The sequence below is a fragment of the Monodelphis domestica genome, chromosome 7 (genome assembly GCF_027887165.1).
Source record: "Monodelphis domestica isolate mMonDom1 chromosome 7, mMonDom1.pri, whole genome shotgun sequence".
Taxonomy (NCBI): domain Eukaryota; kingdom Metazoa; phylum Chordata; class Mammalia; order Didelphimorphia; family Didelphidae; genus Monodelphis; species Monodelphis domestica.
The window spans coordinates 212,563,853-212,582,672 of NC_077233.1; the positions used below are offsets into that span (position 1 = coordinate 212,563,853).

At 35.1% G+C, this 18,820-nt stretch overlaps 1 protein-coding gene across 1 annotated transcript in view; it reads right to left on the minus strand.

Annotated features, from left to right (window-relative positions):
• Positions 1–18,820, minus strand: part of FOXK1 (forkhead box K1) — a 140,793-nt gene that overhangs the window by 10,676 nt on the left and 111,297 nt on the right. Inside the window, exons 3-7 of the mRNA XM_056806462.1 lie at positions 6,505–6,661; positions 5,580–5,726; positions 3,626–3,819; positions 1,337–1,503; positions 904–1,185 (exon numbers count right to left, since the gene is read on the minus strand). Of these exons, the coding sequence (XP_056662440.1) occupies positions 904–1,185; positions 1,337–1,503; positions 3,626–3,819; positions 5,580–5,726; positions 6,505–6,661 (947 nt within the window). The remainder of the gene's footprint in view (positions 1–903; positions 1,186–1,336; positions 1,504–3,625; positions 3,820–5,579; positions 5,727–6,504; positions 6,662–18,820) is intronic.

Below are 18,820 nucleotides of genomic sequence, written 5' to 3' on the forward strand. Positions count from 1 at the left end.
TTCTTCACTTGATTATCACTCAAATTTCAACTATCCATAATTTGATTTTTGCTGTTGTAGTGATAATGCTTATCTTCTGTCTCACAATACTTTGTATTGGTTACAAGGCAACAGAATGATAAGGGCTAAGCATTGGGGGTGAGATGACTTGCCTAGGGTCATAAAGCTAAAGAAGAGTCTGAGGTCACATTTGAATCTAGGACCTCTTCTCCCTAGGCCTGGATCTCAATCTACTCAGCACTTAGCTGCTCCCCATAATTTTATTTTAAAAGTATAATGCCAGTAAAGTTTTCATTTGTCTAGAGGTACTCACAAAAATACAATTCTTATTTTGATGGTGCCACAAATATTGTAGAGATAATGCGAAGAGATCAAAAGATAACTAAGAGATATTACTTGATTTAAAAGAGCTGATTCAATTTTTTTTAACAATGATAAATCCATGAAAAATCAGAATTTCTAGTTCAGAAAGAAAATATTCACTTAAAATTACTTCTACAGTCTCTTCACTAGAGGTCCTATTGCCACAACTACTAATTCATTTCCACAGGCTGATCCTTTTTATGTTAAAAAAAATTGTATTTCCATTTCAGAAAAGATCTAGATACTTAGTGAATGCAATCTTGAATAAAAACTACCAAAAGTGTTCAAAGAAACCTGTTTTTGTGACCTATTAAAGAAAGGGCAGAATTAATTAAAAAGTATAATTAATGCAAATATAGTATTCATGGATAGCAGAAATGGCTTGCGCTTCAAATGTTGCCTTTTGCTATACTTTTACCACAACTCATCCATGCTTTCTTTAGCTATGCTCTTTGAGGTCCTTCACGTCAAGTTTATATTTTACAAAGGCAAAAATTATCTATATCAAGATCGAATGAAACTACCAAACAGACAGGTTACCTCTTGGTTCACTGCCCAAGTCCAAAACTGTGCCCGCTGCTTCATGGCTATTTCCTGCTGTGCCCTGACTGGTGAGTATGTATCCATTAGCTGAATTAGCAGATGTGGTCACAACCCTGACCATGGTAACAGTGGGAGCTTGCTGCACAACATGAATTGCATGACCAGAAGGCTGCTGTGAAGTCACTATTGAAGCTGGCATGTAAGCAACTGGTTTGGCCACGAGATTTGACGGTCGGGGAGGAACGGCCATTATCACTGGCTGAGCACTAACAGGAGACCCTAAACAATACAAAAGGGGAGAAAAATAATGTCTATAGACTAAATGGCATTTTTAGGAAATTCTTTTAACATCAGTTCTGATTCAAGAGAACTGAGTTTAAAAACCTTTATCACCTAAAAAAACCTTATCTGCAAAACAGATAATCCTTACCAGGTGCACTTTGTGAATACCGATACTCTGGAACAGAGGCTAATTTTGACCCAAAATCATGGTCATGTGGAATGGGTGAACCCTCCCGAGACAGGCACTCTGGAGTCTGTAGGCCACTAGAATGAGGCGACATTAGCCCCGGATGAGTAGGTGAAGCAGGAGCACTCCTTAAAAAACAGAACAAAAAACAAAACAAAACAAAACAAAAAAAACAAGAGAAGCACCATGTTATATCAGTTAAAGTCCAAAGGGATTAAATATAAGAATGGCAAGAAATGAATACAACAAAGAAAACCCCAAACTCCCAACATCTACATCCTATACTCCACACCCTTGCTAAATCTTTCTTAAGCTGCTCCTGCCCACCTAAAATATTCCCAACACAACCATTCTTGGCAATGACAGCTTGCCAACTGACAACATAAAAACCAGTTAAAAAGCTCCATTAAGTAAGAGGAAAGTGTTTTGTGGTTTTGCAGTAAAAGCTACAACTCAAGAGCATCAGCCAGTCTTCCACTTATGCCTTAGCATTCTGCAGTTAAGAATCACATTTTCAACTGGCTCCTATTTCATATGTACAAATTTTCAATGTGCAAAAATTCACAGCTAAGAAAGCAAACCAAGCACTGGGGAGTACAACTTGTTTTATATACTAAACAAACAGAACAAATGAAAAGTTTATTCATCTTCATTAACTGAGGCTCTATAAAACCTCCCATACTTAGCAGATTGTTGCTGGCATATGATTTCTGGTCAAAGAATGGGACTTGTGGAGCAAAGTCAGACTTAATAATACTTTGATCAGTTTCAGGTTGGGAGGATACAACTGGGGGAGAAAAGGATACAGGAGAAGCCGTCTAAAATGGGGCTGACTAATGGGAGATTTGAAGAGGGCAAAATTAAATTTCTGGTCAATATTTAAAACACTATAAAAAAAACCACTGTGTCTCCTTATCTACTTTAAATCATCTCTAACTCTCTTGTCTCCTCCATCCCCACATACACATGTCTCTTCTCTATTGACTCTCACTTTCAAATTATTCTGATTTATGCCTTCCTTAATTCCTACTGTAAGTTATAGTTTAGATTATTTGACCAATCTTCTATCTATCCTTCTAGCTTCCAATTTTTGTCAACTTTAATCCATAATACATCCAGGCTTGTCTTTCTAAAATACCAGTTTGGTGAGGCACTTCCTTGTTGCCCATTAAGTCAAAACTCCTCTATATAGCTCTCAAGATTCTTCCCAGTCTAGCCCCATCCTATTCACCCAGTTTTACTTCCCAGAACTCCAGGATAAATTCTCTGTTCCAGCCATGCCAATGTCTTCACTATCCTTCCAATAATATCAAAATAATTGCTATCCTTTGTTAATGTTGTTAACATTTCTGGAACATCCTCTTATTAATAATCATCCAAATCCTTGTCAAAGTCTAGTTCAAGATCTGCTGCTATTTTCTCAAAAACGTTCCTTAACTCTTCAAACCCATAACCAATTTCTTCGATTTCTAAACTCCTATTGTTCCTGCCGTTAGTATTATGCAGCTTAGTATTTAACTGGCCTCTAACTCTTACATATATAAAATATTTTGTTTCTCCAACTAGATAGAATGTAAGCTCTTGAATGGCAAAAATCTTGCCTTATGGTTCTGTATCTCTCAAAGTACAGGACACACACTGGTTAGTCACCTGACTAACCTAAAAATGAAAAATAGTTTAAGAAACAATAGTTAACTTTAGTGAAATTTCTCTATTCTATTTCTATTTTAAGTAAATCAAGAGTTCTAGAAAATAAGGGCTTTGTTGGAACCATTTCCCAAGATCCTACCCACACTAATATAACCAACTTTGTTTTGGCTACCGTATTATAAAAGTACTGAGATTCTCAATGAAAAACTATGACAACTAAAATGTTATGATTTGAATTTATAATCTATACTAGAGATTCAATTTTAAACTATCTATAAAAGTAACTTTTTTATTTGAAATTACAAATTTTAAAACAGAAAGCTATTTCCATCAAACTCGGTGCCATTTTTATTGCTTTTACATTAATGTATACTTTTCATATATCATCTAAAATGATAAATATATTTTTAAAAGTTCTGGCTCATCATGCTCAAGAAACATTAACCAATGTTTTAAATATTACAGAAATTCATTAATTCCTGAATCATATTCTTAAAAGATTTAGGTGCTTCTAAGAGCAAAAAATAGCAAGACTTCTCTCTATTTAAAGTGAAATTTCTTTTCCTAACCGCTTGAGAATAAGAAAAGCAAAAGATTTACCTTGATGATAAAGGCCCAAAAGGGGTTCGAAAACAGGAAACTCCTCTCTGTCTCCGTTTCCGGAATGCCTGTTCTACTAGCTTGGCTTCTGATGCTGGGTCAATTCGCCAAAAGGAACCTTTTCCAGGCTCCTCCTGAGAACGTGGAACTTTAATAAAGTAACGGTTCAAGGAGAGATTGTGTCGAATAGAATTCTGCAGGGAAAGCAAAGGTAGATCCACCAATTATTGACCAACCTAGAAACAGCTCAAATGGTACCAAGAAATTAAAGGAATATTACTGTAAACAAGAGTCACAAAATATGGAAAATAATCTGAACACTGAATTCAATACAGAAAAATAACCATGAAAAATGTATTAAATTGTTGGCTAAATGTGTTTTCTTTAATCATTTCTGGGGAGAAAGTAAAAAGAACACCATCATTTTTCTACTATATTTTATGACATAGAACAATTATTCTCCATACACAGACAGCAAAAAAAGAACTAAAAGTCATAATGACTATCCATAGACCAAAAGCAAGTCAGTGACAGAGCTAAGATTAGTGGTTGCTTATTTAGCCCCAATCTATTTTCCAACCATATCTCCCATTACTCCCTTTAAACACCTTATGCTCCAGTCTAATTGGACTCCTGGGACATCTTGGCCAAATCATTTCAACTCACTGGGCCAGAATGTCTTCATCTAATGGAAAGAGCTCTGGATTTGAAGTCAGAAGAGACTTGGATCCAAATCCTGCTTTCCCACACTTACTTGCAATTATGGAAACATGAAGTCACTTAATATGTCAGATCTTCAGTTTCCACATTAATAATATCTGTAAGCACCTACCTGAAGGTTTGATGGGAGCACACATGCACACACACACATGCAAACATGTACATACAAGCATGTGTATCTATCTCTATAGATTCCTCCTTAAAGCACCCTTCAAGTCTCTTTAACCATTTTATGAAACCACAGCACTTCATATACACCTCTCTCATGGCACTTTTTAAAAAAAGGTCTTATCATACAGAAGGATTCGATACATGAATACTCCTGACAATTAGAAAAAAAAATAAAGGCAGAAAAACATAAAATGAAAAAAATTTTAATTACTTGCTAAATCCTTGCAATTGTCCCAAGAAGTGTATGTAAAGTCTTGTAGCTGTTAGCCCAATCATGCTCATTCTCATTCTGAGAAAAGTTGGTGCAAATCTTTATGTTATTCTGCTCCCGCATCAGTCTGGGTCTGGAGTTCTCACTTGTAACAAGTCAGTATCAGAGTGGTAATTCTTTTTCTTTCATTAACAATAGTTATTAATAATGGTCCCAAATTGTATTTACAAGAGTAGTGATGCTGGTAGCTCTTAACAGCTAAGAAAAGTTGTAAAGTGTCCAGGTATGTTTGTATAATAAATTCTTATTAAATAAGTTTGTAACTACCAGCAATTTTCAGCTTACTTGAAGGGTTTTGGAATATATTGGTTGTGTAAAATGAGGTCCTATTATAGTCATTTGTGAGCTTCTCACTTCCCCTTGAAGCCAAGGATTTGACCAGGAAAAAATGAATTTAAATTCATCTTAAGACCATGGCAATGTCTAGAACATTGTCTTGCCCTATATGCAGGTACATAAAACATGTATTCAATTGAATAAACTGAGAAAGCTAAAATAAACACACATGTTCAAAACTATATGACACTTTTATAAAAGTATGACTATATCAATAACTAAAGTAACTAGTTTCAGAAATTGGGAAGGCTGGAGGGGAAAAGCCCTATGTAGAGATTAGACAAAATTAAAATCACCCTAAAGATTTCATGGCAAAATGTCCTCTTAATACTTCAGAAAATGCTTTTTATGAGCTAAACAAAAGAGCCTAGTCTTCTGATTACAGTGCTTCCCTTCTGACTTTCATTTAGAATTTTCTGAAGAATTTCAGAGAATTAGTAGAATTTTCAAACTCACCTGCCAGCCCTTGTCAGCAGTCCTGTAGTAAGGGTAATGCTTGGTGATATGGGCATAGATCCCACTTAGTGTTAACTGTCTGTCTTGGGCTGAAGATATAGCCTGAACTATTAGCTGAGCATAAGAGTATGGTGGTTTTGATTCATCCTGAGGAAAAGAAGAGAATAGAATGGGGGTCTGAGAGATACCAAAATATAAATCAAACATTTACATGTCACCAGTAGAAAGAGCAGGGATCCAGTCTCCAAATCACTCCTGTTTTGAGATTACAGAAAACTGGGAAAGTATCTGCAGGTTAAACTTATCTCCATTTCTTTCTATAATATGCTTCACACTCACACTTCAAGGTAAGAATGACCATTCCTGCATCAAGTAGAGGCTGGAAGTTAGCACAAGCACATACTTGTGACCTTCTGTCTTTATTTCCTCCATAAAAAAGATAAAAACTGCATAATAAAGTAGAAGAAAACAAAGTCCCCCAAAAAACAAATTAGGATATGGTGATTTTACACAGGGAAAGACTGCAATTCTGCTCAAAATTGCTAACATAGACTCTTTGAAATAGTTGTGTCAGTAACATATATAGGGGTTGTTAATCTTTTTAGTGTCATGGCCTCCCTTTGACAGTCTGGTGGAGCCTATGGACCTTCTCAGGATAATGTTTTTAAATGCATAAAATACAAAGAATTACAAAGGAAAACAATTATATTGAAATACAGTTCTCAAAGCACTTTAAAAAGCAAATTCACCACCCCAGATTAATAATTCCTGAAATCAAAGGGAATTAACTAATAATATACCTAAGCATGTTATTCTGTAGTTCATATGAATGCAATGCCAACTATGATACTAACCAGCAACAGTTTATTTACACAACATGCTGTGAGAAGATTCTCAGGAAATATTTTTTTATATCTTTACAAACCTTTGGGCTGTCCCCTCCAGATGTGTCTGCCTGCTGCTCTGAAGCTGCCTTTGCTGCAAATTCTGCAGCCAGCTGCAAGTCCGAAGTGACATTTTGAACAAAACGATATCCTGAGGATCCAGCACCACGAGGACTAGCTGGACAGGAGTTGGGAACACTGGAGAAAGAAAATGACACAAATAATGTGCTGGCATTTTTAAAAAGTAGGTTTTTATGCAATTGGTTCCTGAATAATGAATAGGGGACAATAAATAAAATTAGAAGATCTCTTTTATTCCACATACTTTATTGAGCTTTATAACCCCTTTTTAGCACCATAAAGTATAAAGTACAAGGAAATCAAAACCTACAGGTGGCTCAACTGATAACATTTCAGCAATTATCTATCCCCTTAGATGGGAGCTTCACTATATAAGAGACTGATATTGACATATTATGGTGAAAATTTCATGTAAGGACACATGGGAATAGCTGCCCACATACATTCTTTTGCACTGTATTTTTAAATACTTCACTTGATCGCATATTTCCTTATTGGTTTTGATTTAAGAAACCTAAAGTATAAGGATGTTACAGCTCCTTTCTACCATGCTTAAGAAAAAACACAGAATCCCAGGGCCCTCAGAAATCACCTAATTCAAATTAATTGGAAATTAAACAATATGATTCTTCAAAATTGGTTAAAGAACAAATCATAGAAACAATTAATAATTTTACTGAAGAAGAAAATGACAATGATGAGACATCCTTTCAAAATCTATGGGATGCAGCCAAAGCAGTACCTGGGATGGGGGAGGGGGGGTTATATCCTTGAGTTCATATATTAATAAATTAGGGAGGGCAGAGGTCAATGCATTGGGCATGCAAATTAAAAAACTTTTAGAAAGTGAACAAATTAAAAATCCTCAGATGAAGACTAAATTAGAGATCCTAAAAATCAAAGGAGAAATTAATAAAATTGAAAGTCAAAGAAGCTGGTACTTTGAAAAAAATAAAATAAACAAAGTACTGGTCAATCTAATTTTAAAAAAGGAAAGAAGAAAGCCAAATTGACAGTATCCAAAATGAAAAGGGAGACCTCACCTCTAATGAAGAGGAAATTAAGGCAATCATTAAAAATTATCATTCCCAATTATACTGCAATAAATATGGCAATCTAGGTGATATGGATGAATATTTACAAAAATATAAATTGCCTAGACTAACAGAGGAAGAAATAGAATACCTAAACAATCCCTTATCAGAAAAAGAAATCGAACAAGCCATCAAAGAACTCCCTAAGAAAAAAATCCCCAGGACCAGATGGATTCACAAGTGAATTCTATCAAACATTCAATCCCAATACTACACAAACTATTTGAAATAATAAGCAAAGAGAGAGTTGTACCAAATTCCTTTTATGACACAAATATGGTACTGATTCCAAAGCCAGGCAAGGCAAAAACTGAGAAAGAAAACGATAGACTAATCTTCGTAATGAATATAGATGCAAAAATCTTAAATAGGATACTAGCAACAAGACTCCAGAAAGTGATTACAAGGGTATTCATTATGACCAGGTAGAATTTATACCAGGAAAGCAAGGATGGTTCAATATTAGGAAAACCATCCATTTAAGTGACCATATTAACAAGCAAACCAACAAAAATCACATGATTATCTCAATAGAAAAAGCCTTTGACAAAATACAACACTCCTTCCTATTGAAAACACTAGAAAGCATAGGAATAGAAGGGCCTTTCCTAAAAATAATAAACTATATATCTAAAACCATCAACAAACATCATCTGCAATGGGAATGAATTAGAAGCATTCCCAATAAGATCAGGAGTGAAACAAGGATGCCCATTATCACCTCTATTATTTAACATTGTACTAGAAACACTAGCTGTAGCAATTAGAGAAGAAAAAGAAATTGAAGGTATTAAAATAGGAAAGGAGATGACCAAGCTATCACTCTTTGCAGATGATATGATGGTCTACTTAAAGAATCCTAGAGAATCAACTAAAAAGCTAGTCGAAAAAATCAACAACTTTAGCAAAGTTGCAGAATACAAAATAAATTCACATAAGTCATCAGCATTTCTATATATTTCCAACACATCTCTGCAGCAAGAATTAGAAAGAGAAATTCCATTTAAAATCACCCTAGACAATATAAAATACTTGGGAATCTATCTGCCAAGACAAACACAGGAACTATATGAACACAACTGCAAAACACTCTCCACACAACTAAAACTAGATCTAACAGCAACACATGGAAATAGGTTCTGATCAAGGACATGTGATACCCAGTGAAATTGCGCGTTGGCTACAGGAGGGGCTGGGGAAGGGAGGGAGGGAAAGAACATGATTCTTATAACCAAGGAATAATGTTCTAAATTGACTAAATAAATAAAAAAAAATAAACACACACACACACACCCTCTTACCGTATGTCTTAGAATCAACACTACTGTATTGATTCTAAGGCAGAAGAGCAGAAAGGATTAGGTAATGGGGGTTAAGTGACTTGCCCAAGGTCACCCAGTTAGCATGTATCTGAGATCAGATTTGAGCCCAAGACTTCCCATTTCTAGACCCAGGTCTCAATCCATTGAGTCACTTACGTGTCCCTATTTGTTTCTTAAAAAAAAAAAATGTAGCCAAGTAGAGCAAATACTTTTTGTGGCTATGCCTGAAAATATACATCTCATTTTGCATCTCTAATTTTGGTGCTTTGGCTAAAATAGTTTATCTTTGTCTCTATATAGCTAAAACTTGCTGTGCTCTTGTTGACCCTTCCTTAATTTCTGGGTGTGTAACACTTTCTATGGGGTTCAGTCCCCAAACTTTTACTTGACCTCATGGATAAGGTCCCCAGAGAGCAGCTGACTATTCTTCTCAGGATTCTAGGGGTAACTGGTTCCTGGTAGTATCATTTGTGAGCCTTCACTGTCATGCTTCCTATCATCAACCAGTTGAGATGGACTGAAGAATTATAAAAAGAATAGTTGGTACAAAACATCCCCCCCCAACCTGTGGGGAGATGCAGATACTCTTCATTTGGACATTTAAGATCTCTAGGGGAGAATGGGTTCAACTTAAAATACAATTGTAGCAAGTAACACTAGAGAAAGTGTGGCGAAAGGGTACTTGGAAGTCCCTTCTCCTTTTGTGAAATCCTCATGAAGTTTACTTCAGAGTGGGGCACTGATGTTACACTATTGCTCAGCTAGGCTGGCTTCTTGAAGGGCATAGTATCTACTCAAGACAGGTGCCTTAGTGGTGTCTTTGCTGAACCCAATCTCCTACTCACCCTGGTCAATCAAGTCACCCAACTACTATGCTGTCATCCTGTAATCTTTTCAGACCTTGCACAAGGTCATTTTGTGGATCTGAAAATATTCTGGGTATAGACAAAGATAATTTGAATAATTTCAAATAAATTCATTTCCCTAAAAAAATCATCTAGTTCAACTCTTAACCAAAGCACCAATTCCTTCTTATAGCATCATCATGTGACTAACTAACCTTTAGTGATGCAAAGTTCCTTCCTGGGCAAGGCAGTCTATTTCATTTTCAAGTAGATCTAATTACATGAAGTTCTTCTCCTTATATTAAACAAAAAAACAAAATTTGCTCCCCAATAACTTCTGCCCACTGGTCCTGGTTCTGTCCTCTTTAAGTCATACAGAGTAAGTATAACTTCTTGTACAGGACAAACCTTCAAATACTTGAATACAGTTGTTATGTATATTCTCTCACTCCTGAACCTTACCTTTTCAAGGCTAAACCCAAGTATCCTTCCTCAAATGCCATGATTGAAAGTCTTTTATCACTATCTTATTCAGTATCTCTCCTAAGAAGCAGCATCCAGTGTTCAGTACACTTATTAATAATCCCCCTTTTAAAGTCTTATTTTAAAATGCCTCAGAATTTAATATCTGTCATTTTCCCAAAACTGTCCATTTCCTCCTCTCCCAAATACCCAATGAACTATCTGCTTTGAAATAAGAAAAAACACATAAGCCAAACTTACTAACAAAATGACTAAATCTGAGAACATTCTAAAGTCAACATTCTGTTCCTAAAATCCCCCATCTCTCTATGAAGTATGCTTCATTATCTCTTCTTCTAGGCTTTTTCTTCAGGCAACTTTAATTAGTCTCATTTCAGTTGTCTTTTTGCTTATATTATTGTATCTACTGTGTATATCATCCTCCTATTTTACATGATCTCTCTCTGTATCAGTTCACAGAAGTCTTCTCTTATTTCTCTAAATTCCTCATACTAATGATTTCTCACAGCACAATAGTGTTCCATCATATCCATATGCCACAATTTGTTCAACCATTCCCCATCTGATGGTGGCTACTCGTTTCCAATTTTTTTTAGTACCTCAAAAAGTACTTCTATTAATATTCTGGTATATATGAGGCTTTTCAGTCCCTGACCTCCAGGCTGGGAGCATATTAGTAGAATTGCTAAGTCAAAGTATATGTAAAGTTTAGTGACTTATTTCACATAATTAAAAGCCACCGCCCTTTTTTCTAGGCACTACAATTTAATACAGCCTAAAAGCACCCACTGTTATTAATAACCTCTTTAGAAAAATGGGTTGATGAAGGACCTAGTTCTTTGTTGTATGTGGTATTTCCTTTAAGGGATCCACAAGATGGCACTATAAGATCAGGAAAGCAAAAAGGACTATGCATGTAAAATGACATATATTAAGGAACCTTACATTTGTTACACCAACCAGAAGCAAGTTACACAGGGTGGATTCTAGCAAATTAGCAAAACTACTTTGTGGTGATCCTGATTCTACAGAGACAAGTTATTCAAAAAGAAAGAGTTGTAATTTTCCTTTAGTTAGTTTTTTTTCTGTGGAGCCTAAAATTCAGGAGCTCCCATTTTTCAATATACTTCAAAAACATTTCTTCCTTGTATTTGAATAAATAAAAAATGTATTTTCATTATAGTCTCTTCCCTCCTCATAAAGTTACAGGATTTTTTGATTTATAGGGCTCTAGAGAACAGGAAGGAAGAGATGTTTGATCAACCAATCCAAAAATGGGATAATGGGTCATGCCCCATTTTTCCTTATAACAGTCAATCATGGGGCCTGTCTACAATGTACTATCTACCCCTTACCCTTTTGATTTTGGTGAAGCAGAATGAATTGTACAGGATTTGTAGGCATGGATAAGATACAATTTACATCACAGATATTACTGCATTATCTTTGCATGAAAACCCATCTCTCTTCAGTACTTCCTTGTCAGTATGTACTACCATCTTTCCAGTCATGCAGGGTTTATAAGTTAGGCGTTATCCTAAATTTCTAATTCTCCCTCACTCCACATATCAAAAATCAGTTGCAAAAGTTTATTGTTTCTATCTCTACAATATCTCTTGCAACCAATGTCTTCTCTCTCCACTCACATAACCACCACTCTAGTGGCTCAGGCCTTTATCACCTCGTACCTATACAATTGCAATGGCTTTCTCCTAGGTGATTTTCCTTGAGTCTCTTTCCATTCTAATCTATCCACCATAGAGTTATTACTCATAATCATACAAAGTATCCATAAATATCCACATATGACTATGAAATAAGGTGGCATAACACTTATTAAGCAGGGCCACACAAAGAAAGTGAAATAATAGACGTATATGAAAACTTTCTGCTCAATTGAAAAGAGATAATCCACTTTTGTTTGTTATTTCTGTCATATATTGTGAATATCTAAAAACAGAAATACAACTCCTGCTAAAAAGGCTGATATGTTCATTGAGGATTATAATGTTGGGTATCTTTCAACAAAAAGGTATCCTAAGAAAAATTCATCTTTGTTTATCTTGATCAAAATAACTGAATAATTCATTGCTATTATACAACTAAGTCTGTCCTATTCTCCAGGATGATGTACACGGGGATTTTGGAAAATACTGAAATATATTCAATCACATTGCTTTCAAGAGCAAATCTTTTTTTGTATAACTGATCAAGAAAAATTTTAAATTCAAAGGATTGATTATTTATCTCTCTTATTTAAACATTGTTCTTATTATGTGATATGTATCTAATTTATTGTTACAATGGTGTACAATTTATAAATAAATGAATACACATATTGGGGGTTTATACTTAAATGTCTTTTTAGTGATAGGGTGAAAGATCAAAAGACTGGAGACAACAGATCTAATTTACTCTCTTCTTTCCACTCCCCATACCTTATTTACAGAAAAGAAAATGAAGTTTCAGAGAAAAGATATAACTTGCCCAGTGTCACACAACTAGTCAGTAGCAAAGAATTAGAACCTAGGTTTAGTGTTCCTCCTACTACCATCATTATGACAATTAGGAAAAAGCTAACATGTCAGATAAAATACTTAAGATTTCTTAGGTTGCTCCAATTCTGAGAGCTGCTATCCCCTTCTTTTAATACAATTAGGTTAATAATAAGAATATGAACATATATAAAATATCTATTTTAATTACTGGCTCTTATGTGTTGTTTCCTCTATAATATAAATTCCCATAGAGTTAGGTCCAATCCCAAGTATTTGTTCTATGAATATTTAATATTTTATTCCAATCACAGATTTATTGTCTATAATTGAGATAGACACCAGCTAACAGATTTTGACATTTATTTTGACTATAAAATATTCTAGAAATAACACAAAAACAAAAAGGCAAATACTGATAATGAAGACAATCACTAAATGATTTATAAGGGAAAAACACTGGTCAAAAATAGAAGGTAACAAGGGCTGACAACTAATTGATTAAAGAGATGAGTTCAACTTTAAAGGTGAACATTATCTCTTTCTAGAACTTGTGAATGGGAACCAATTATGTGGCTGTTTCAAAAGCACTCACTCACTTCATCAAATTTTGGTTGAGGCATCTAATCTGAGAATATAGAAACTTCCATTCATTAACAGAATACAGGTTGCTTTGAGTAAGAAACCACAGAATAAAAGTAGCCCTTTTGGTAACTTATTCAAGAATACAAAAGTTAGTCATAAAGAAATGGGGGAGGGTGGAAGAGAAACAAAAAGGCTGCTAGAAACAGAAAAGACCCAGGGACCACCTAACAGTATATTCCAATCAGTTTTGTGGGTTTTTTAAAAGTTGATTTGCTCTTTTTTACAAATGTCTCCCTTTTGTAAGCAAGGACTTCATTACTGGCGGCTTCACATTAGAGTACAGAATTTTATCTATGAAACAAAGTGCCCCCCAACTCCCATTTGCATAGTCCATTCTAAAAAACAGATATAGCTTTACAATGTATTCATACTAATAGGGCCCCTAGCTTTCCTCCAAACAGTTAACACATTTTTTCCATACTTCTAGGATGGCAACACAATCAAGTTTACCCAAATTGGGAAAATCTAGGCTAAGTGGGAATCAAGCAGAACAGAGCAGAAGCTTACCTCAGAAAAGCTGAAGGAAGGGAAGGGAAAGCATGTAGATACTAAAAAAAATCTAGTATAGTTATTAAGCCTTATAAAAGAAGAATACTTTGAAGAAGAATAATGATGATTTACTAGAGATAAACAACAGGGCCCATGCTGCCTCTTCCAATATAGTCATTTTATAAAAGGTTATGGTGGATTTATGTCTAAACCCAGGAAGACAAAATCCAAAGAAAAGCTTGTATAGCTCCTTACCATATGATTTCAGATAGAAATAAAAACTAAAGCTCAGCAAACCTGACACAGGGAAAGGAAAAGAGGTAACAGCATTCTCTTTACAACTTTTTACAGTACAACACCACTGAGTCTGGTTTGTGCTGACAAATTCATTTGGGAATAAAATCAGACAGCACTTTAGTTTAAAGCTGGGACATAATATAATATTGCAGTTTATTGACTTGCTGAAATTCTAAGAGTTTTTCCAAAAGTGATCAGTCAAAGGAGAATGTCTATTCACAGTTTTTTTTGGTCTTCAAAGGCTAGTGCCTTAATACTCTCCATTCAGTTATACTCTAGAAAGTTCAAGAGAAACTGTAACTGATAACCAATTTTAATTAACTAAGCCTTATATTAAACTACCCCTCAACCACCACCCCCCAAGACCACATATCTTCAGAACAAATTTGGCTGCAATAAATCCTTGTTGGTCTAAAAAAGCCATCGAAATGTTCCAGGTGGAAGATACTGCCTCATTCTAAAACTAGCACGATTTTTATCCCTTGGGACAGCACAGAGGAACCACAAGCAGTAAGAAGCTGACTGAAAAATCTAGTGTCTGACACTGAAGCTTTATACTACTACAAGTTAAAAAATTTAGAGGAGTCTGGGAATTTAAAATATATTTTATATAGATGGATGTGTACATGCGTACATATTTAAACATACATATATACATGTGCATAATACATACATATGTGTAGACAAGAGAAATGTCAGAAAACTCTGGAAATAAAGAAAACACCAGGAAACCCATGTTGGAACTGGGGATCCAGATTCTAAACCCACCTTTGCTATTTAGTTCTAGACCTTAGGAATATTGCTTCTGGGTCCAGAAGTTTGATCACAATGAAATTTAAGCATTAATCACAAAAATTCAACAGATTAAATAAAGTATATCACCACTGACTGCTTCTAAATTCCTAGATTAGTGGGGGAGGGGGGAATGTTTTCTGGGGCTAAAGGACATGTAATTAATGACTACATGGGAATTGAGATCTGACTTGTGATTTCACTGGTATAAGGAATTCCAACATAAGGAAAATTCCTCTACCAATGTAGGTCAGGAACTTCTCTGCAATTCATCGTCTTGGATTATCATAAACCCCCATCTGAGAAAAATTTTTTAAAAACATAAAATAAAATATAGTTATTAACAAAATAAATCATATTGAAATACAATTACCAAATATATTAAAAATAAAACAAATGAAACCAAGTTCACAGATTCCAGATTAAGATCCTCAAACTAGAAGTAGTGACTTTCTTGGGTCACCTTAAGCCCAGTGTTGGAGGTAGGACTTCATGCCAGGTCTGCATGACTTAAAAAAAAAAAATCCGTACCATCTCTCTTTGAATCAATACTAAGTATCATTTCCAAGGTAGAAGAGAAGTAAGGGCTAGGCAAACTGAAGTTAAGTGACTTGTACAGGGTCACACAACTAGGAAGTGTCTGGGGCCAGATTTCAACCCAAGACCTCTCATTTCCTGGACTGGCTCTTTATCCACTGAGCCACCTAGTTAACTATGCCTCGGAATGATTTTTAAGGTTAGATTTCTACGCCACACTGACTCTCATAACTATGCATTAAAGATTTTTTGGTTTTAACTAAAATAATACACTAAAAGGGCAGATATAATTAAGCTTCTTTATAACTGAAGGATTTAATTTAATTTTTACAGATTTCCTTCCTTCTAGAGAGAAATCTTAGTCCCCTAAGGAAGCAGTGGTTAGGAGGTAAAAAAGAAAAGTAGACTAATTGAATAAGTATCCTCCATTCCCACACTATAATGTATGCATCACAGACCTCTGTGATATCAAATACCATAATGAAAAGACCTATAATTCTGATGAAATCTCCAATATAATTTCCTGTTATTGACTAGTTATTAATTATTTTTTAATATTGAGATTAATTTGTTATTAATGGTATTAATTATTAAGCCCTAACACCCATAAAATTACATAGTTGTGGTAATATTAAATTCTGACCATTATACCAAAATCCTAGCTGTGTGACCCTGGGCAAGTCACTTAAACCCCCATTGCCTAGCCCTTACTGCTCTTCTGCCTTGGAACCAATACACAGTATTGATTATAAGATGGAAGGTGAGGGTTTAAAAAAAAATAATGTATTACCACTACCAATAATGGTAGAATTTCGAGACTTGGCTCTTAGCTAGATATCCTTTGAGATGATGAAAAAATGGCATGTAGAACACAATTATAAATAGGTATAAGTGTAGATTGGTCAGGAAGACAGCAAGGTGGCTCACTGGATTGAGAGCTAGACCTAAAGGCAGATGGTCCTGGGTTCAAATCTGGTCTTATCGATACTTTCTAGCTGTGTGACCGTATTTGATTTAATATGACAAATATTTAATAAGCACCCACTATGTATAGGGCACTAAACTACTTATTTTGAGGAAAGCATCATTTAGTAAGGTAAGGTCTTTGCTTTCATGAAGTCTATAACCACTCTTCTGCCTAGGAACAGAAATCAGCACACAGTATCGATTCCAAGATGGGAGGTATGGGTTAAAAAAAAAGTGTCACCACTTGTGAGGTTCTCACTGAGCCCACACCTGGTATTCTGATTACAAAGAAAAATGTCAGCATTATTCCCAATACCATCATTCTCTCAATGCTTATGATTACTGATGAGAGTTGAACTGTTTGCCCCCCCCCCCAATTATATTTGTATGGCTCAACTATAACAAAGAATTTAAATTGAACTTAAAACCCAACCTGAGTTTGCAAACAAAAGGTAAGGAAAAACCAAAAAATTCATTTTAATCAACTCAGTGAAGAAAAGTTTTCATTTATGATAATTCAAGCAGAGGGAAGGAACTTTATCAATCACAAAGTTTAGCCCTGCATTTTACAGATGAGAAAACTGAAATGATCTGTCCAAATCAAATAGTTATTACACTTCTATTCTTTTTCTCAGCTTAAAGTAGTTAGGTATTAGCCTTCTACCTGATTTACATTTTAACCCTAAGGCATTTCTAAAAATACTGAAAAGAGTACCTCTTCAAATGAGTGAAATCACTGTCACAGTTTACCTCCACAAAGTCCAAACACTAAGTCCAAAATGAAGAAAAGCAGCTTCTAAGTATTACCAGTTTAAAATAATCAGCTTCTCCAATAATACATATGTGTGTTGTAATTAAGGGATTCCATTATTTATTAAAACTGTATATTTTGGATAGGGTGTGAACTGAGAATAGAAACTGTAAAACTGCCCAGGAAACAATTTTACAAAGTGTTCTCTCAGCTTTATTTGAAATGAAATGAAAAAAAATAAAAGGCCTACTAAAGAAATTTCCATAATAAATATATAGGCACTGAATTTTTAGAATCAATTTACCTCCCATCCTTTTTTATCTTTTGTTTCCTTGAATTAAAGCCCTCTTTGCGCAAGTTCCCCTACATTCCACTAAGAGGCACAGGTCACTAAAACAGGATTTTAGATTAGCTATTTTATGAATCCTTGCTCTAATAGTTCTTACCAGGAACACAGTGTCCTTCCTCCAGTTCTCTAAAAGCTGCAGTTGTTAATTCAGCAAAGCTTTTGTAGGAACACTAACCACCAGATGTGGTGATTGGCTATGTTCAAGGATATGACTAAACTAGCCTCCAACAGCCTTCAATCTAAAAGGCAGAAAAATTATCTGATCAATAGTTTGTTTATTAGCTAGATTTTTTTTAAAAACCCTTACCTTCTGTCTTAGAATCAATACTTTTGTATTGGTTCTAAGGCAGAAGAGTGGGTAAGGGCTAGGCAATGGGGGTCAAGTGACTTGCCCGAGGTCACACAGCTAGGAAGTGTCTAAAGCCTAATTTGAACCCAGGACCTCCCATCTCTGGGCCTAGCTCTCAATCCAGCTGCCCCTGATAGATTTAATAAATAATTTATTACAGTTCTTTCCCTACCCTGATACAGTTCCTAGAAATCTTATTGAAAGAGATTTTGACCATTCTACTAATAAACACGGAACAAGAAGCTGGCCATAGTAAGTGGAACAACAGCATAGTCATACAGAGTTCCTTAACAGCAATATAATGGTTAGGAATCATAGGATTGAAGAACCTTTAATTGGAAAAGATCTGAGTTATCATCCAATCTAACCTGTACCTACAGAGGAAACCTCTCTACAAAGTCTCTGACAAGTTGTTATCCAATTTAAGCTTAAGACCTTCAGGAGGTAGATTCCCATTATCTTCTAGGGGTGGTCCATCCAATTCTGGAAGATAATTTATCTTTATACTGAGGTGAAATATCTCTATAATTGTCACCCACTGCTCCTAGATCTACCCCCTCTGGCATATAGGAAAAAAGATAAGAACAAACAGAATCAGCAACACTCATCTCTGTTATCAGCAGTAGCAAGAGCAACTCATTGGGTACACTGTACTTTGTATTGTTATCCTTTGCACTAATTTGTATTATTTGATTTAATATAACAAATATTTAATAAGCACCCACTATGTATAGGGCACTAAACTACTTATTTTGAGGAAAGCATCATTTAGATAAGGTAAGGTCTTTGCTTTCATGAAGTCTATAATCCAGTAGGATATGTGACACATATGAATAACCACAACACAAAGTAATTCAAAAGT